Source organism: Ciconia boyciana, chromosome 13 (assembly GCF_034638445.1).
Source record: "Ciconia boyciana chromosome 13, ASM3463844v1, whole genome shotgun sequence".
Classification (NCBI taxonomy): domain Eukaryota; kingdom Metazoa; phylum Chordata; class Aves; order Ciconiiformes; family Ciconiidae; genus Ciconia; species Ciconia boyciana.
The window spans coordinates 5993199-6011131 of NC_132946.1; the positions used below are offsets into that span (position 1 = coordinate 5993199).

Genomic DNA, 17933 nt, shown 5'->3' on the forward strand with positions numbered 1-17933 from the left:
TGGTTTTATTGTCTATGTTAGATTGAAAGAAAACTTTGTAGGTGTTTGATGCCTTTGTCAGCTCAGAGTCCTCTGGCATGTTCATGCCGTGTGTGTCATGGAGTTTCACACTATATAAATATTACTTTACATGGAATTTATGAGGTAAATACATGTGTGTATATGCATGTAAATATACTTACATATACCCCAATATATTATATCTGTTTAATGTTTTATAATACAGTGTGTGTGTAAAATAAAATAATTTTTTTTAAAAAACCAACCCAACCAAACAAACAAATGATGCTTTCCCCTTATAAAGATTCACTCTAACATCTAATGCCATCATTTTTTAATTATGTTCTTTGGAATGATCATCCAAAACAGTGATCAAACAAAAAAAAAATTTTCATAGCTGTGAAGGCATACTTCTATTTCCTAGAAAACCTGGTAGTTCATCTACTAGAATACCCTGAGGCAAAAGATTCAATCTCTGATGGATCCTAGTGCAGATCAGTAGGGCTTTAGGAGCACAATCTATCCATTTCTTCAGGTTCATATCTGATTTTATTATGATGAAATGCCATATCAGTACCTGTAACCAATTCCTGTGTTTCTATTAAACGACTTCTGGTGACAGATCAAGAACTCATATGCCGCAGGTGTGTGGAGGACAGCTGACTCCTGAGCCAGGACCGGAGTCAGAGAGTCTTCAAGTCAGAGCACTTCAAATGGTCTTAGGTCCTAAGCAGGAAACTGGAGAAATTCCCCTTAAAATGCTGTATGGAGGTACTTGTTGCATGCTGAAGCTCAGTATGAAAAGGCATTGCCTGGTCTTTTCAGGTTACCAGTAATGTATCCAACTCAGTCTCAGATTTATTTTCTCTGTCATAGAAGTAGAAATTTTTTTTATCTGCATGACTGAAGACTTACCATATTGTCAGTCACCCAGTGTGGCTTTATAAAGGGAAGGTTCACAGACATACTAGAAAAGAAAGGAGAAAATTCCTTTCTATTCTTCCTGTACAGTTTAATTTATTCTTGTATTACTCATAGGTAGAAGCCCTTGGGGCTTTTTTTATTTGTCCTATATTATAAGGTGTATTAAAGTCTGTGTTCTCTTTGTGGCAGGGAGTCTAGTTGTTTAAACAAGTATAATGCTTGTCTTTTGAGGGTGTTTGTAGTTTTTTTTAAATAGAATTTTGGAAATGTTAAACACTATTACCCTGTTTTGACACCTTGTGATTAGCTGACCTCTACAAATCAGAAAAGCTATGTGCAGAAAAATAACTGCTTGAATTAATCAAAATACTGTCAGTAGTGGATTGAACCTCTTAAAGAATGGGTTGTGTTCATTAAGCGTGTTTTTCTTTTGCTACTTCTGTTAGCTTATGGCAGCACCATTTGTCTTCAATCTGTCTCCATATTTGCCTCAAAGCAACTCTTGGGTTAACAGCTAATATTAAAATTAATTATTAATATTGCTAGAGATAATGCTGGCTTGCAGCCTAAAGTATTTGGAAGAGTCTGGAGCTATGGTACAGCCTCCTGTGAATATCAGGGCTGATTTATACCTACAGCAATTTTCCTGGTCTGTTTGCTTAAGCCAAAATTCTCTGTTTCAGTCTTGGTGAGCATTGTATTCTACCCTGTAGTGGGGCTAAGAGACTGTATCGTGACCGGTTGGATGGCAACCTGCCCTCTTTCATAGGTACCTCTCTAATTTCTTGTCTGGGCTAGAATATACAGCAATTTACTGAAGCGTGATTCTGTCCTGGGATTACAAAATGCAGCAGTTTCAGGCTCACCTGCACGCTCTGTGGTACAGAGATCAAATTTACTGTTAAATCTTTGTACTCGCCTCCCGGAGAAACCTAAGGTCTCAGTGGTTTTGTTCACTGCTCTAATTATTGGTGCCTGGGACATCTAAAAGACTTCTTGTAATGACATCTCAGCTCTTCATGTAGAACAGAACTTTCTTAGGTTAAAGATCACTTCGAAGAGGTACTGTTTTATTCAGGTTGTTAAAAAAATTAAACTCTTTATGGATCTAAACCCACCATATAGCTCCTCCATTCTCAGCTGAATGTGTGTTTTGATATTACCCTCCATAATTAAAATAACTTTACCAATTATGTTTCAAATAGTTTAAAGAATGGGTAAGGAATTAAAACTGCATGCCTCTTTGGGGATGGAAAGAAGGAAAGAAACCCATAAGCTGTGTGTCATGTGTCAAAGTTGTAATGCTGCTACTGTAGTGGAACATACTTGGTACCATGGTGATAGCGTAGGTGCGAGAACCCAAGTGGAATAAGTTATAGAGGGGAGAAATCATAGCTGTTACTTAATGCTGTATGCACTACTGCAAGATTTCCTGGCCACTGTGTCATTGTGCTGGATCTAATTCAAAGCGGGATTAATCTTTTCACTTACAAGATGCTGGCATTTTGACTTCATTTCTTACAGATTAGGTTAAATCTTTTTCCATTTGGGTAGGAAAGCATCGAAGTGTTGCAGCCTGTGGCTGCTGCCTGTGCCTGTGAGCAGGCTAAGGGAGGAGTCCCTGTTCTGGGATACTAATTCCTGTAATGCTCCAGAAGCTGGGACCTTCCAGCATCCTTATCACTTACATTAAAGAACAAACAAACAAACAAAAACACTAAAAAAGGTGCTGCTGGTTACTGTCTGGTTTTGCTGATCCATAGCCAGCCAGATTTGGATTCATCTGGTTTCTGAGATTTGGAACTTGTCTTTTCTATTGAATGTATTGGGAACGCTGGAATTAGATGTATAAAGCAATGACATTTTTAAGTTGAGAACTTATCCAGGTATGAAGTCATTTACTGAGACAGTTGGCTTAACAGAACTGCCTGATTATAAAATACATAACTGGAGCTTTCTTCCTGACATTCATTTAATTATTTTATCTAAAGCTCTTTCAAGAAATAAATTATGGCTGAAATGTTTCTGAACTGCGGTTTAGCTGTTTCGATTGTCCTGTCCTCTGGAATAAGATCTCTTAGTTAGGACTATGTCTGAACTTTGTGCCTGTATTCATTTGGCTGCTCACACCTTGGTTATTCATCCCAGCCTTGTGTTGCATCTCTTCTTTCTGCTCACTTTTTCCAGCAGTGCTTTGATGTAAATCTTGATCTATTTTTTTAATAGCTGAGGGAAATGAATGATATTTTATTAACATGTAGAATCTTTCCAGGATTGGTTTTGTTGCTGTTGTATGTCAGACATACAATTTATACACGGAGCTAGAATCTGCCGCTGACGAGCTGGGGTTAAATTGCTGTGCTGTTGAGTGCTCAGACAGTGCTATCCTTTCTGTCGTTCTTCCCACGTTCACTTAAAACGGGGGGTGATCCATATTTGTTCAATACAGCTTTCTTGTAATCAGACTTCAGTGACTGTAATAGCAGATACTGCCTATCATGCAGTTGGGCAGTGAAACTCTGATCATTACTTATCTGAGCATAGATGTTTTGCCCCAGGCAGCTGGTTAGATAAATTCCTATCTTTTAGTTTTCTAGATGTTAGCAGCGTACTCCTTTCTCTGTGATACTTCTCTTGGAAGCTTTTGCTCTGAAGATTGTCTGTAGCGGATTGTCTGTTTGTTGCTCAGTCTTGCCTAGTATCAGTCTAGGGATCTAGAAAGGATCTGCAATTTGAGTTTAGCTGGATAAGGCCGAAGCTACTACTGCAGCTTTACAATGTACGTGAGCAAGATGTTGTCAGTATTTTCAGTTTACAAGGGCAAATGGGAGTGAGATTGAAATTAGCAGTGCCCTTTGCCTCTTAGCATCTTTCCTGCTTGGACACAGTGAAGTTTCTCACTGTCAGAGGCACTGCCTAGAAGCCCATTTTGGTGGCAGATTTATTTTACTAATAGTTTACCATCCTGACAGCTGCTTAAGGAGCCCGTTGTATGTATTAGCTCTGCTAGAATGTGTAATTACAGCTGGTTTTGAAATTACAGCTGGACATGAAATGTCTCCCACTTGTTCAGTTCAGAGGACGGGTTAGCTGCCTTCAACTCGGCAGAATGACTCGAGGAGGGAGGTGAGGTGCAAAGCACCAACCTGGCCGTAAATGGATAATTTAAGATTCTGAGACAGTGAGCTAACAAAAAACCACCGTTGTAAAAATTCCCTCATATTACAAATAAAACTATACTTGGCAAAATAAAAAGGTAAAGTTTCTACCTAGCTTAAAAAAAATTAAAAGCTTTTTCTAATAATTTTGTTCAGATTGCCAGTAAGTTACAGAAATGGGGCTGTTTACTTGTTTGCTCTAGCGATATTCTTTTGGTTTTGTCATTAATAATGTATTGTGAATATCAATTAAAAGCTACGCAGAAATTCAGATGTTTTTCAGAGCCAATTGAAAATGAAACATTGTTTCAAAGGAATATTTTCCTAATTTAGGAGGGGAAAAAAAAGCCCAAGGATTCAAAGTTGGTGTGTGAGAAATCTTGATAATTAGAAAATGATTCTTCCAGCTCGCAGCTGACAGGGGATGGTAAATCTCACCCATAAAAAGAAAGAAGAGAAAGGAATGGAAAGCAAATTGGTAGCCCCCTGTTCCTTCACTGATGGGGAAAGCAGGTAATTAGGTTATTTCTCTCATCTTCTGACATGTGTAAATGAGAGTCCGTTAATAACAGACCTGCAACATAAATGATAAAAATGAAAACAACAACAAAAACAATCAACCTGTCAAGTATGGTCTGAGTATGAAAGTGAATCTTTGGGCAGTGCTGTAAGGCGAATACTCTTAGGTAACCCAGCTTGAGCTGTGAGGCCAAGTCAGTGCTGTCTTTTCAGAAACCATCCCGCCGGTCACTAAGGTGTAGATGGCGGTGAGCAGCACATCCTTTAGTGCAGCCTCTCAGATCTAGCTAATAGTTTTCTGAACGGGGGATGTGTATACATGGATTTGAAGTGAAGTCAAAACAAGGGATTGACTCTTCAGTTGCTTGCTTTCTAACAGAAAGAAGTCTTGCCGTGGTGGGATTATCACTGGCAGCCCAGCCCGTACTGAGTGTTGACGGGGGCATCTGAAACCTGCCCCTGCTGCCCGTGGGCTGCGAAGGGCACTCCGTGCAGCGGCAGGATTTGAGAGACGTTACTGAAGTCACGCTACTGAGATAGCCAACTTCTCTTGGATAGGATGCCTCACTCTTTTTCCAGATAGTGGAGCTGAGCCCAAATTCTGTTGCCTTTGGGTAGAAAAGGATTGGCCTGTGTCACTGCTGGACTTGGGAATGCTCAGAGCTCAAACCCCATCTTCTTGGTTTTTCCTGGTGGATCTGGCTTTTGTTAGCTAGCAAAAAGGACTATGTATCTGAAGCACTTGCTTTGTTTTCCTTAACAAAAAGGAAAGCAAGTTGATGTATCATGATAGCCAGCACCCTGCTTCTCAGTGAAAAATACTTCCCCTTGGTAATTCTGCTTCGTGTTGTCTGTCAGTGCTGGTGAGGGGCTGTCGTGCTCCTCCGAGCTCAGCGTGTGCCTTGTTTCCGTAGTGGGGGTATCGTCAGCTCTAGGACTGGTGGGTTTTAATCGGGCCTTTCCTTTTCCTGTTTGCACTCTGCTCCATTTTCCTATTAAATGGTGATTGCACATTGTTGAAGAAGGCAGTCAAGTGTAAATTTCATTTTTTGCTTCAGCTAATGTTGCTGTTAGAGGTGGCTTTGCACATCTGTGAATATTCCCTGAAGGAGGAGGAGGAAAATCAATAGATGTAGCTAAAATGTGTGTGGTTTTTTGTTTTTTTTTTTTTTTTAAAAAAAAAGGCAGTGGGGGAGATTTTGAGGTAGAGGAAACTGTTTAGTACGGAAACTTTCTGGTTTCATCTGCTCATACGGGCTTCTGATCATTTTGCTCGGAGTTTTCTTAGAGTAGACAGAAATGTTCTATGTTTTTTCTTTTGTGAATTCAGAGATGGAAAGCAGCAGAAGACATTTTCTTTTGAATAAAGGAATCTAAGTGGGAATGAAATCTTCCTTTGTGTCTTTTATTTGGATTCTTATTTAAGTAAATGAGAGAGAGTGCATTCAGTTTGGGGTGAAGGTTTCTTAAGCTGCTTCTCTTGTACATCCTGCGAATTCACAGTACGCTAAGCTTTGTGCTGGGGATTCAATATAAGGTGTTAGTGCATTCTGTTGATGCAAGATCATTCCCCATTGTAGGTTCCTGAGTCTCCCTTCATAATGTTGCAGAAGAAACCATGTACCACTTCTTTCAGTGCTCCGTTACTTTGGGGGAATGTTTTCTATGAAGCAGGAAGCACCAGGTATGCTTTGTCCTCCCTTTTCTGGTCACCCTGAGCATGTCCCTCTAAACCTCATGAGTTCAGAGTGACTTTTTGTTATCCAGAGGGACTTTTGTAACTTCTTGAACTGCAGCATTGCTTCTTGACTGGTGCTCAAATTTCAGTAGCAATTGTTGGTTTGGTTTTTTTAACATATATTTCACTGGCGGCTAGTTTCCTTTTATTATCACCTTTTCATTTGCCCTGTCTTTGAGCTGCTCATATTGCTGAGATTCTTCTTCCCTTCTGTTTTTCCCATCCTTTTACACACAAACGTTTTATTCTTGTAGTCCCTTCTGTTTGTCATTTGTCTTCCTTGCTTAAAATCTAGGTGCTGGTTAGTTTTTGGATGCATTATAGCTGCAACCCCCAACCTGCCTTTTAAGCTGTAAGCATGACTAAGGACAACAAGACAGTATTTATTTTCCTTGTTCCTTCCATTGTGTTTATATTCATTTATTATCCTGCCTTTTAAATGAAGGGTGTTCTGTGTAGCTGCTGTCTCTTTCCTCTGTCTCATAAAACTTCTCTGATACTTGGGGCTATAAAAAACCAGTTGTAATCTGTTTTGGGATTTTCTTTAGAGATTTGTTATCTGCATGCTACCAGTAAAAAATGTGTTGAAACAATTTAATTTGTAGGGAATTTTTGTTCATTTCTATGCAGTAGTTCCTGCAGCTAGGTAGAATATCTGCTTAGTGAAGAATTGTCTGTCTCTTCACAATGTGGACGTGCATCTTTATCACCTCAGCTTCCTTGCATGCTCTCTTGTTACTGTCTTTTTGCGTTCAGGATAACTCACAATTTTCTCTAATGCTGAGTGTCTGCCTGCTCTACAGGAACCAGAGACCAGCAAATAAAATTTGTTGGCTTAAACCAGCACAATCATGATGAGTAGTGATTAAGCTTTGGGATACCATGCTGTAGGATGTTGTAGAAGTTCAAAAAGGGAGTAAAATGTTAAAGGAAGAAAAAGACATATAGGTCCATAATTACAAAGGTACCACACTTGATTCAGAAAGTGTCTGAGCTATAAGTTGCTGAAGACGTGGAGAATATTCTGCAAAAGTTTTGCTATGCCTTTGTCCTGCTCTTGTATTTCTCCAAAGGCATCTGCCTTGGCTTCTGTTGAAGACAGAGTGCTGGGCTAGATTAAATTTGGTCTGACCCAGTGTGAATGCTGTGAATAGTGTTTTTGGGGGAATAGCGACAGTCTTTAAAAATGGAATATGTGTGTACTCAGTGCAAAGTGTGGCAGCATATAAATGTTAATAATAATGTAGGTGGGTGTTCAGGAAATCAGTCTTGTGCATGACAAGACAGTTAAACAAGTTTCTGTACACCAGGAATATTCAAATAAATTGCAAATTATCGATGGAGCAAATTCACTGTACTTCAGAACCTGCTGGGTTTGAATTTCTAAGTCACCTTACCATTCACAACATGAATGTAGGTTTAATTCACTAACTATTTAAATATGTCATTCTTCACGACGAAACCTTAGCACTCAAAGCCTTTGCGCACGTTAAATTTTCATGGAACATCTTCGATTAAAATGAAGCTTTTGGAGCTCACACTGTTTATATGCAAAAAATGGTTATCGTCATAAAAATCCCAGGAGGGGAGAAGAAAAATGCAATAAAATTTCACACTGTTTAATGTTCATCACCCTCGGGTATCTAGTAGATTTCCACTAACTAAATGCGAATGTGAATTCCATTTGCTTTAGGAGCTGAATCTGCTTTATCAGCTGACTTGCTTGTGCTGCTGCCCATGGAGAGTCTGTTATGAGTATCTTCTTTTGAAATGCATTTGTATTTGTTCAGATTTTTCTCTTTACTTAACTGAGCTGTGTTTCTTTAAAGTGGTTTATTTCCAGTGACATGCCTGAACATCTTCCATTGGTTCATTTGATCAGTTCTTGGCTGCCTTTCCTCCTTATCTCTGGACAGAAGTTGCTTTGAGGAAGGTTTGTAAAGAAGCAGAAGTGCAGTTCTTTGCTCTCCCTCCTCATCCCTACTAGATTGCTAAATTACAGCCATATATTGGGATATCTAATATATGGCTCAGCCCCATAAGGTAAATCTATTTTATCTGATAAAATGCGCTATATGTTATTACCTGCCATCCTTGACCACAGGTTACTGAAAGTGCTAAGGTTATCAGAAAGCTGCTGATTTTTATTTTTGGCTTTGTCATCATGGTTCAAAATCTACCCCTCCTCTGTGTCCTGGACTCCTCTTCCAGGTCGTGTCCAGATTTCCCTTTGCAAAGAAGTCAATGCACCAGGACAGGTAGAAAATCAAAATGCTTCTCCTGAAGATACTGCTATGCTGTCCACTAACTGGCACCACCTGCTTGCTACCTCTGTTTCCCCTTTGGAAACCACAGGCACTGTGTGTTGCCTCTAGCATGGCTCCTTCTCTAACAGCAGGGAATAGCCGATTTCCCCATCCGTAACACTGGAGCAGAACTAACTGGGTTTGTCTCATCTCCTTTCTCTTGTTATCTGAAATTAAGGGGATTTTTCCCTCTGAGCTGGCTGTCCACATCTCAGACCTATATCTCTCATTTATTGTAGTCTTGTTTGGGGCTTCTGATACTTGGAGAAAACTTTGCTATGTCTTCCGACAATTATCGTTTTTAATGATAATTTCTGGGCTTTTTGGGAGATGTGGGTTTTTTACTCTCTTTTAGAGAGGAGATATTATTTGTGCCCTGAAGGTTCTGTTGAGAAGCGTTTGGGTTTTGAGTCTTCTGTGTGTCTATAGATACCCACACCGATCCTAGTACTGGAATTTTTTGCATGTTTATCGTATAAACCCTGTAGATAAGAAGTATTATGACATTCTTATTAAATACAGTGTTGTACAGATGAGTAACAGAGGTCCAGAGGAGGTTAAATGAATTGCCTGAGGTTAAGCTGAAAGCCTGAGGCTCAATGAGGCTTTGAACTTAGATCTGCTGAATCCCAGATAAGAGCCCTAACCTGTTAATTTTCCTTCTTACATGTGTTGCTGCTGCAATTAATTTATAACCGTATCTACAAATGCAAAATATTTCAGTGGCTAAACACGAAAAAGTTGTTTTATGAATTTTAGATGGAATTTACTTTTAAGAACTGGACAACCACTAATAAATATTTTAAAAGTATTATGGAAAGTGGAAAATAAATTGCTTTTAAGTCTTAAGTCTGTCTTCAGGCTAAAGATATCCCTGTTTGTAACTGTGTACATGCAGTTACCTGGGAGATTTTATATACTGTTTTGATTTCTTGAGACTGAAGGTGACCACTTTGCAGAGACCTCTCTCCCATGGTGACTGTTATGAAAGCCTATTATATCCTCTGTATTGTTCTTTGGTCAAAATATGTGATAGGTCTTTCTAAGACGGTTGAAACTGCTAACACTGTTGTTTAGCACTTTAGTTTTCCAAAGTGATTTTCTCCTTAAAGTTTTTTTGGTGTGGGTTTTTGTGGTGTTTTTTGTGTGTGGTGTTTTTTTTTGTTTGTTCTGGTTTGGTTTTTTAATTTATTTTTAAAATAATAGATTTATTTGCTTCCACAGTGTAACTTCGGTGTTACCTGCTTATCTCCTGAAACGTAGTGCAACAGGTAGTTGGCAAAGACTTGACTCTAGAGGCCTATAGCTCAGTGTGTACCTAAGTTAAGGTACCCCAGGAAAAAAACCCCAGGAAATATGCATATAAATCTGCTGTCCAATAACTGTTTAAATTCTTTGTCACAGTGTTTTGAATGATATGAAGTTCTCACTAGTCTTGTGAAAACTAGCATCTGAATAGAGGAGAGAGGACTTGGGAATTTTTTAGCAGAGGGGAAGAAGTGCAGTGAGAGTGCAAACCTTGCAAAACTCCTGTGAAGGTACAGGAGGAGCCTTTATAATGTGGAAATGCCCTACTCATTAATAGAGTTTCTATTAGAGCTCACATCATCTTCACAGCAAAGTCGATCAAATTTTAAACACAAATTTGGGGAAAACCAGACTTTCCTAGCTCTGGTGCTCACAGAAGTGTACGTTTCCCACGCTGCGCTCCACTGCACGCCCCTCTTCAAGCTCCTGGACTTTCCGCCTTATGAAAGAGGAAGGGCAGCAACAGCTCTGAGACCTGTTTGCAGTCCATTCAATGCCAGAGCAGCCTTTCTAGAATAAAGTTGCAAATTGGGAAAAGTATCAAGGAGGATAACAACACGTTGCTCTTACAAGAGTGAAATTATTGTAATGTTGTTGGTCTAAGTATGTAAAAGAGGTTTCTGTGCAGTGTCAGTGTCTCTTCTTAGAGCATTTAATAATCTTGGTAAAACCAGACAAGCTTTCAGACATTGTAAAAAGGCTCCCCTTCCCAGACTGTATCGAAGATGTAACAAGTTTTACTTTGTCTTCTGGAGAATGTTTCCTCTGTGGAAATGAAATTGCTTTGCAAGTGACGTCAATAGCGTTATCCCATTATATAGACAAGAGCACCGAAATGAAGGCTCGGGATCATAAAAGAGGATATCTGGGACTGCATTTTGAGAATGACGGCTCTTAAAAAGAGTCACCTATGCTGGTGTATGGAATTTGGGACATTTGGATAAGAAACAGTGGATACATTTGTAGTCTTTTTTTAGGCAGACGTGCACAAGCTTTTGCCCGTGCTTCAAGATGACCAGAACCTGTCTTAGTACTGTAGGGAGATTCCTTAACGTACCTTGCTTCTCAACAGGACATGATCTCCTGGATTTAGTCTGGAAGCAGCTGCTACATAACTTTTTAGTTACTTCAGAGTGCAGATGAAATGCCTGTTTGTCTGCCTTCAAAATACTATAGAAGTATTCACCGTATTTTGTAATGTTGAGATTTTTGGGTATTGAGTTTTCAACGTTCAGAATTAAATTATGCAATAGAGTGATGCTGGAGGCTTAAATTTCTTAATTGTTCATATGCATCAACCTCTTTTTATAAATACTTACTGTGTGTCAAAAATATATTACTAGAAATACGGTATCAAAGATCCTTTTCCCATATGAATGAGTGTTATTAGCAGCTGTCATATATAGTATAAAAACTATAGAGATAATTTAACTTGGTCCAGCATTTCTGTTCTCTCTATATCACCAGTCTGCCAGTTCCTTCCTATTTAAGGAAATTACAGTGGGATTATGTACTTTATTACTTATGTTTGGGTAGAGGATGAAATTCTTCAGCCTTTGTTCAGTCTGGGGAGCTTCAGAGGTGTCGTGGTCTCGAGCACGAGATTTGTAGCTGAGTTTTGTTAGAAATGACTGCTAGCTGGTCGGTCATTGTAATGACTCTGGATTTTAATGCCCTTGCACCTTCGCTCCCTGCATGGAAATAATGTGTTGTTTCATGAAGATGAAAGAGGAAGAAAATGGTTTTGTAATGTTTCTGCAAGAAGAGATTCTCCTTGAAAAATGAGATGAGGAATTTGTGAATATGAAGGGCTTTTAGTGTTTCTCTGTAGAATGGCTTTGTCTCATTTTAGTGGGGCTGCATTGCCTGCTGTCTTTGACCATGAGAAATGTAAAAAGAGAATTCCTTAATCTGTATATTGTAAAGTCTTATTTCAAACCTCTTTCTGTGTTCATTGGCAAAGTATGAATATTGTTTTTTAAAGTGCTAAGTATTGGTTTTGGTCTGTTTCTCACAGATTAAATACGGCATGGCAGGGACCTAACAAAAGTTTGGAGGTATTTTTTTTCCTTCAATTTTGATCTTCATAATTTTTCATGTACAGAAAAAATAATTCAAGAAAAAAAGTTAAGGAAAAAAGGGACAAAATATACCAAGCTCGGACAGTATTGCCAAGAAAGCATTAGGCAGAACTAATTGAGGGTCATATATCTTGGTCTTACTGTCCTGGCACTTGCACAGCACAACAGAAGCATTTACCCTGCAAACTGTGTGATGACTGCCTTGGCTGTCTGACAGCTGGTAGCATGTTGCTCATGGGAGAGCAGCACTTTACACAGCACCTTTTTTTCCCCAGAAACTCTCTCTTCAGTTTCCTGGATTGGTACAGAAATAGAGGGGATTAGCACTGTTCTTGCCAGGTCTGGTAAAGCCCTGATTCATGAACTGCAGAGCTTCGAAATGAATTGCTAAGAAATGCAATTCAAATCATCTGGTCCAAAGTCTGCAGGCTTATCTGTTCAGAAAGGCATTGTCCGTTTTCAGGGAGAAATTACCACGCATGGAGGGCGAAACACAGCCAGAGATACTCTGCATCTGATGGGAAGACCCTAACCACTAGCCAGACCAAAAAAAGTATGGTGGACAAGTATGCAAGTATGCAAGACAAAGTACATTTTTCCCTTTCGTACTAATTTTTTCCATATCTGAACAATTTCATGCTGATCGGACTCAAAGGGTCACCGTCTAATTCTTTTAATTGCTGAGATTCAGAGGCAGTTTTGGAATTGTCTTCCCTAGTTAGCGTGCTGTGATACCATTCTTTGCTTTTCAGGCTTAATGTATCTTGAATGGAAGCAAAGCAAAAATGTTTATATTATTTTCTTTAGTGCTTGCACACAAATGTCTGAAGGTGAATGCTATCAGTGGGGCTCTGTATGTGGAGTGGTGATGTTCAACCAAGTGCTATTGCAGACTTACTTAAACTTCCTCCTTCCTAAGCTGTGCTGTTACCCATAAACGTCACACTTCAAAATATGACTTTATGTGCATATGAACATAGATGCACATGCACACACTTCGGATTAGAGAATAAAATGAGTAATTGCTGGTAAGTTAACATAAAGTACTCAACCCACGCAGTGAGCCAGCAACCCTCTGGTTATGGGTGTGCTTCCTAGTTGGACAGATCAGCTGCCCCAGTTTTTGTGGTAGTTTTTCTCAAGCAGTCCATTTCCCCACTGCACAGGGGTTAGGGAATGAATACATTTGGGCAATATTCAGAATAGAGGGTGGAAAATGCCTGGTTCTAGTCTCAATTCCAGGCACAAACCAGATTCAGGACAGCTGGATGTTTCCACTGAAATTATCCATTATGAAATTAATTTACATCTCTCTGGTTAATTATCACTACTATCCACAGCAAACACATGAAATGAATAGGAAATTTTCACTCTTGTTTTTGAACTGTATCTGCAGCCTGTGTAAAATAGCACAGATCACGTGTTTGTCAGGGGACCCTCCCAGGCATATGAGCTCTGAATTTAATGTATTTGAAATACTTTCAGAAGCGATGTGGCTGGATGAGAAATGTCAGTGTCTCCTGCAAACCTGTTTGGGCTGAAACTTCATCTGCATTGTTTGGGGGAAAGGCAACCCACCCCAGCATGTCTCCTGTATACAACACAAGAAAGAGTGGAAAAAGCCTACTTGAGATATGACCTTTGCTTGAAGATTAGAATAGAAACGAAGCTGCTCAGCTGTTCTTTAAGAACAGACTAAGCTTTATATTAACACAGTCACAGTTTATGGGACCCAGAGGAGAGAAAACAGGAGACTTAGAACTTACCTTTAAAAATAAATTAGATGTTCCTAAAGGCAAGACGTTTACAGCTATTACAGACTCATATTTATTTGTAGTCTCTTTTTCCTTGCATTTACATTTAGATCTACTACTATGCTATTAAATGTAATCATTAGGTGTGTTTACCTTATTTTTTGGAGGCATTGGATTTTCAGATTGATTTTTTTAAAAATGCAGAGCTACCAGCAGAGCTTTGTAGTTGATTACACACAGTATTTCATTTTTTTTTTTTAGAATCAATGCACACTGAATCTTGTGCAAAAACACACTAATTTCTTCTAATGAAACTGTAAGCCTGGCACCTGTAATCTTCTTGGCAATCCAGATTTTACCTTCTGAGGTCAGAACTCTCCTGCACGCAGCATCAGTAACCTGTGCCGCCTAGGATTTCTGTCTAGCCCTCACTTAGAAAGATGGTGAGAATAACCACAATTAGTTGATATCAAATGGATCTTGGTTTTCAGGATTGAGTGGGGAGCCTCATGAAGGCAAGCAAAGCTTGTTCAGGTGGCTGTATGGATTAGTTTATGTCTCTCTTCAGGGCTCTTTCCTGGCTGAAAGATTTGTCTTGGGATGTCAGTGAAAATTAGCTTTACGTACATAGATTCGATGTTATTTAATACGATTGCTTATGATTTTTTGTAGAAGCTTGAAGGAAAACTGGAATAAATACTGAAAATTGTTTGAATATTCAATATTGGTGTTCTGTGTTTTGGTATTTTTCATGGAGCGAATGCCAGCCCGTCCGCTCATGTCGTTTCCCTGCTCTGCACCAGCACTTAACAGTGCAGAAACGTGCAAAGTGCTAAAAGCATTATTTTCTACTTAACAACTTGTTGTAAGACCTCATAGGAAGCTTATATATGTTTGTTCAAACCAAATTGCCAGCACTTTTCTTAGAGGATAAAAAAGCGTTTTCAAAAAAACCCCCACCAAAACCAAAAATAAAACTTGAGCATGTGCCAATCTAGGCCATAAAGGCTGCAAACTAAATTTGTGCCCCACATTTAAAATAAATGCTGAGGACTTGGTTAAGCTTAGTCTTCAGTTTTGGGCAAAACTGAAGGAATTTCTCTTATCTGCCTTAGGTTAAAGCAGTTATATTTTCTGGCTTTGGAATAAATAAACGCTGGTTTCTAAAATAAGCAAGTAGTAGTTCCCTGTCCTGAAGCAGGCTCAGAGAGGTGAGATATCTGATAACCAAATGAAAATTACATACATTTGGTAGGGTACAAATGTTTCACAAATTACTGGTATTTCACAAGACATTATTCTTTCAGTGTATCTAAAAGCTAGGTGTTACTTCGTGCTTTCAGTCATGGTTGTTACTGCTTATATGTGACAGTTTCCCTGGAATTCTGGGTGTCGTGTGGTTAACTTAGGAAAGATTAAGTTTTTAGTTTCAGATGCAATCTTTTATTTCAGTTTAATAGTTTAATTCAGACTTAAAAAAAACACTCTGAGGAGCCAACAGACAAAATCTTTTTGCTCGGCCTTTGTTCCATTCATGATGGTGGCAGAAAACCAAATACAAGTTTCTCATCTGGTGTAAAAATATCAACTTGCCCAGGTAATCTTTGCAAGAATTCACTGTGCTGTAGTTAATATTGGTGGCTTGAAAGTTCAGTGCAGTATAAATGTTGGGTTGTACCTTTAATTCTCTGTAATTCTAATGCAATGCTTTTATCCCATATACTGCACCACAGATGGATGAAACAAACTATTTCATAAATCCAATTAAAAAAATTGATGAACTTGTGAAACTGTGGTTTTATTCTGTAAACACTAGTGGTAAACTACAAACATTAAATTTATATTTTTTTCAAAAAGAATCCTTTAATAACCTAGAATCGATAGAAATATTTTAATACATTTTTATAAAACCATGAAAACAGTTGTTTCACTAGTCTGTCCTGCCTTAATAGAAACGCAAATATTGGAACACCAAGATCCTGAAAATGAGAGCATGAACAGCCTTGGAATGAATTGATTATCATTGTCTAGATTTAGAGAAGTATCAGAAAAGCACTAATGAAATCAGCTGGATTAGGCTTTTAAAATACTCTTGTATGAAGTTTGTAACAAGTAATTACAGGCTTATGGATTTTTAAATCATTCTCAGGTTGTTAAATGTATATATGCTATCAGTAACTAATAGTTGGAGCTATGGAATCAATAATCTCTAAATAGATTAATGAATTCAACTAAAATTGATTGACTGTTTATTAGACTGATTTAAGTGATTCCAAGTAGACTTCTCAATATATACTCATTTTGAGATACTAAAAATGTCATAAAATTAGCTAGAGATCAGAAAATATTTACTTTTAGGCATGTATGCCATTATAGCATGATACTATACAGTATAGTATATTTGGAAACTTTTATAGATTTGGGTTTTTGCTATTTACTGTTTTTATTCAATTTGAGAATAACTTTGAACAGCCATAACATCAAAGAAAAATCTTTCCCAGGTTAGTAGTCTGTCAGTTCAGGCAGCGTACATGCACAAAATAATCTTCTTAAAATCCTGATGATCTTATGTGTGACTTTAGTATTCTGTCCTGGGGTTTGTTTTGTTTTGTTTTCTTGGTGATTGGTTGCTTTTTAAATTATTTTTATTTTCTTTTTTTAACTTTTAACAAGAATGATGGCCATATGTAGTTCCTCTGCAAGTTATCTTTTATATGTAATCTCATCTTTATGTAGCAATTTAGAAAGCCTGTGAAGCACTTCCTGGCTGTTCCTAGCTGACACTTGCCATGTAATGGAGTACCTGCAAATAGTCTTTGGTTTGGAACATCGCTCACAGCTGGTACATCTGCTCTGTCTAGAGCATCACCAAATAGTAGTCAATCCACAAGTAACTCTGCTGGCATTCAAGGGTGACGTTGTTGCTGTTCATGGAATTAGATCTTTTCTGTATTCTTACAAGCTTCTTGTGAATTTGCAATGGTATATTTGCAATAAAATGACCAGTTTTCTGCTCAAATTACTTTTTAAAGTTTTTAGAAAAAGACAATTTTTTAAAAATTTTTTTCCTCACTGTGTTGATGAATTTGGTAAGAGGGTTTGCTTAAGGTATTTGTGCAAAATTGACAAGAATGTCAACAATTACAAATTTTTTTTGCATTGCTTCCTATTAACAATTCCACCCAGACTAACATTGCACAAACATTAGAAGAGGGACATGCACAGTGGCAAACTTCGTTAGCAAGCATCATCAGAGAGTCTGGTACCTCCAGCCTTTGGCAGTGGTGCAGCTGTGAGTACTTTAATGGCACATCCAGAAGAAGCGTTGCTTTAACGGCAACTTTCCCCTTTCTAACCATCCTACGTTGTCTAATTTGTTGAGTGAGTTTGGGTTTTTTTAATTCTTATTTTTTTTCCAGATCCAGCAGTGTGTTATTGCAATGTATGAGTCAAAGTCCTTATGGTAAAGATGGATTCCCCATTTTCAGAGAAAGCCCTGCTTAGCTTTGCGTTATGCTGCTAGAAGGTAGCTTACACACATACTAGTAAGATTGTTCATTGTGCCTTGCCTAGGACTGTTGACATTTCTTTATCCTTCAGTAAACTTTGTTTTCTGTCTTGTTGCATGAAATCTGGGGGAAAATTCTGCCCTTTATTCTGAGTCACTGGGTACATTTCTGCTAAAATACCCAGAGTAACCAAAGTGGGTGTGACTTGTAAATTCTCCTGCCTCTGACTGAATTAAATGGCAAAGACAGAGCTGCCAAATGTGGGTTCTTGATCACTTCTTTCTTCTTTTTCTCTCTCCATGTTCTTTCAAAATATAAATAGGATAGAAGACTCCTACGAGGACAGGCTGAGAGAGTTGGGGTTGTTCAGCCTGGAGAAGAGAAGGCTGTGGGGAGACCTTATAGCAGCCTTCCAGTACTTAAAGGGGGCCTATAGGAAACATGGGGACAGACTTTTTAGCAAGGCCTGATGTGACAGAACAAGGAGCAATGGTTTTAAACTAAGGGAGGGCAGATTTAGACTGGATTTAAGAAAGAAATTTTTTACAATGAGGGTGGTGAGGCACTGGAACAGGTTGCCCAGAGAGGTAGTGGAGGCCTCATCCCTGGAAACATTCAAGGTCAGGTTGGATGGGG

At 38.6% G+C, this 17933-nt stretch overlaps 1 protein-coding gene across 4 annotated transcripts in view; it reads left to right on the plus strand.

Annotated features, from left to right (window-relative positions):
- Positions 1 to 17933, plus strand: part of MAD1L1 (mitotic arrest deficient 1 like 1) — a 378641-nt gene that overhangs the window by 81213 nt on the left and 279495 nt on the right. Inside the window, exon 2 of one of the 4 annotated variants that reach the window (XM_072878174.1) lies at positions 6182 to 6285. The exons of the other annotated variants lie outside the window; for them this stretch is intronic. Within the exon in view, the coding sequence (XP_072734275.1) occupies positions 6203 to 6285 (83 nt within the window). The 5' untranslated portion in view covers positions 6182 to 6202. The remainder of the gene's footprint in view (positions 1 to 6181; positions 6286 to 17933) is intronic. 4 annotated transcript variants of the gene reach the window in all.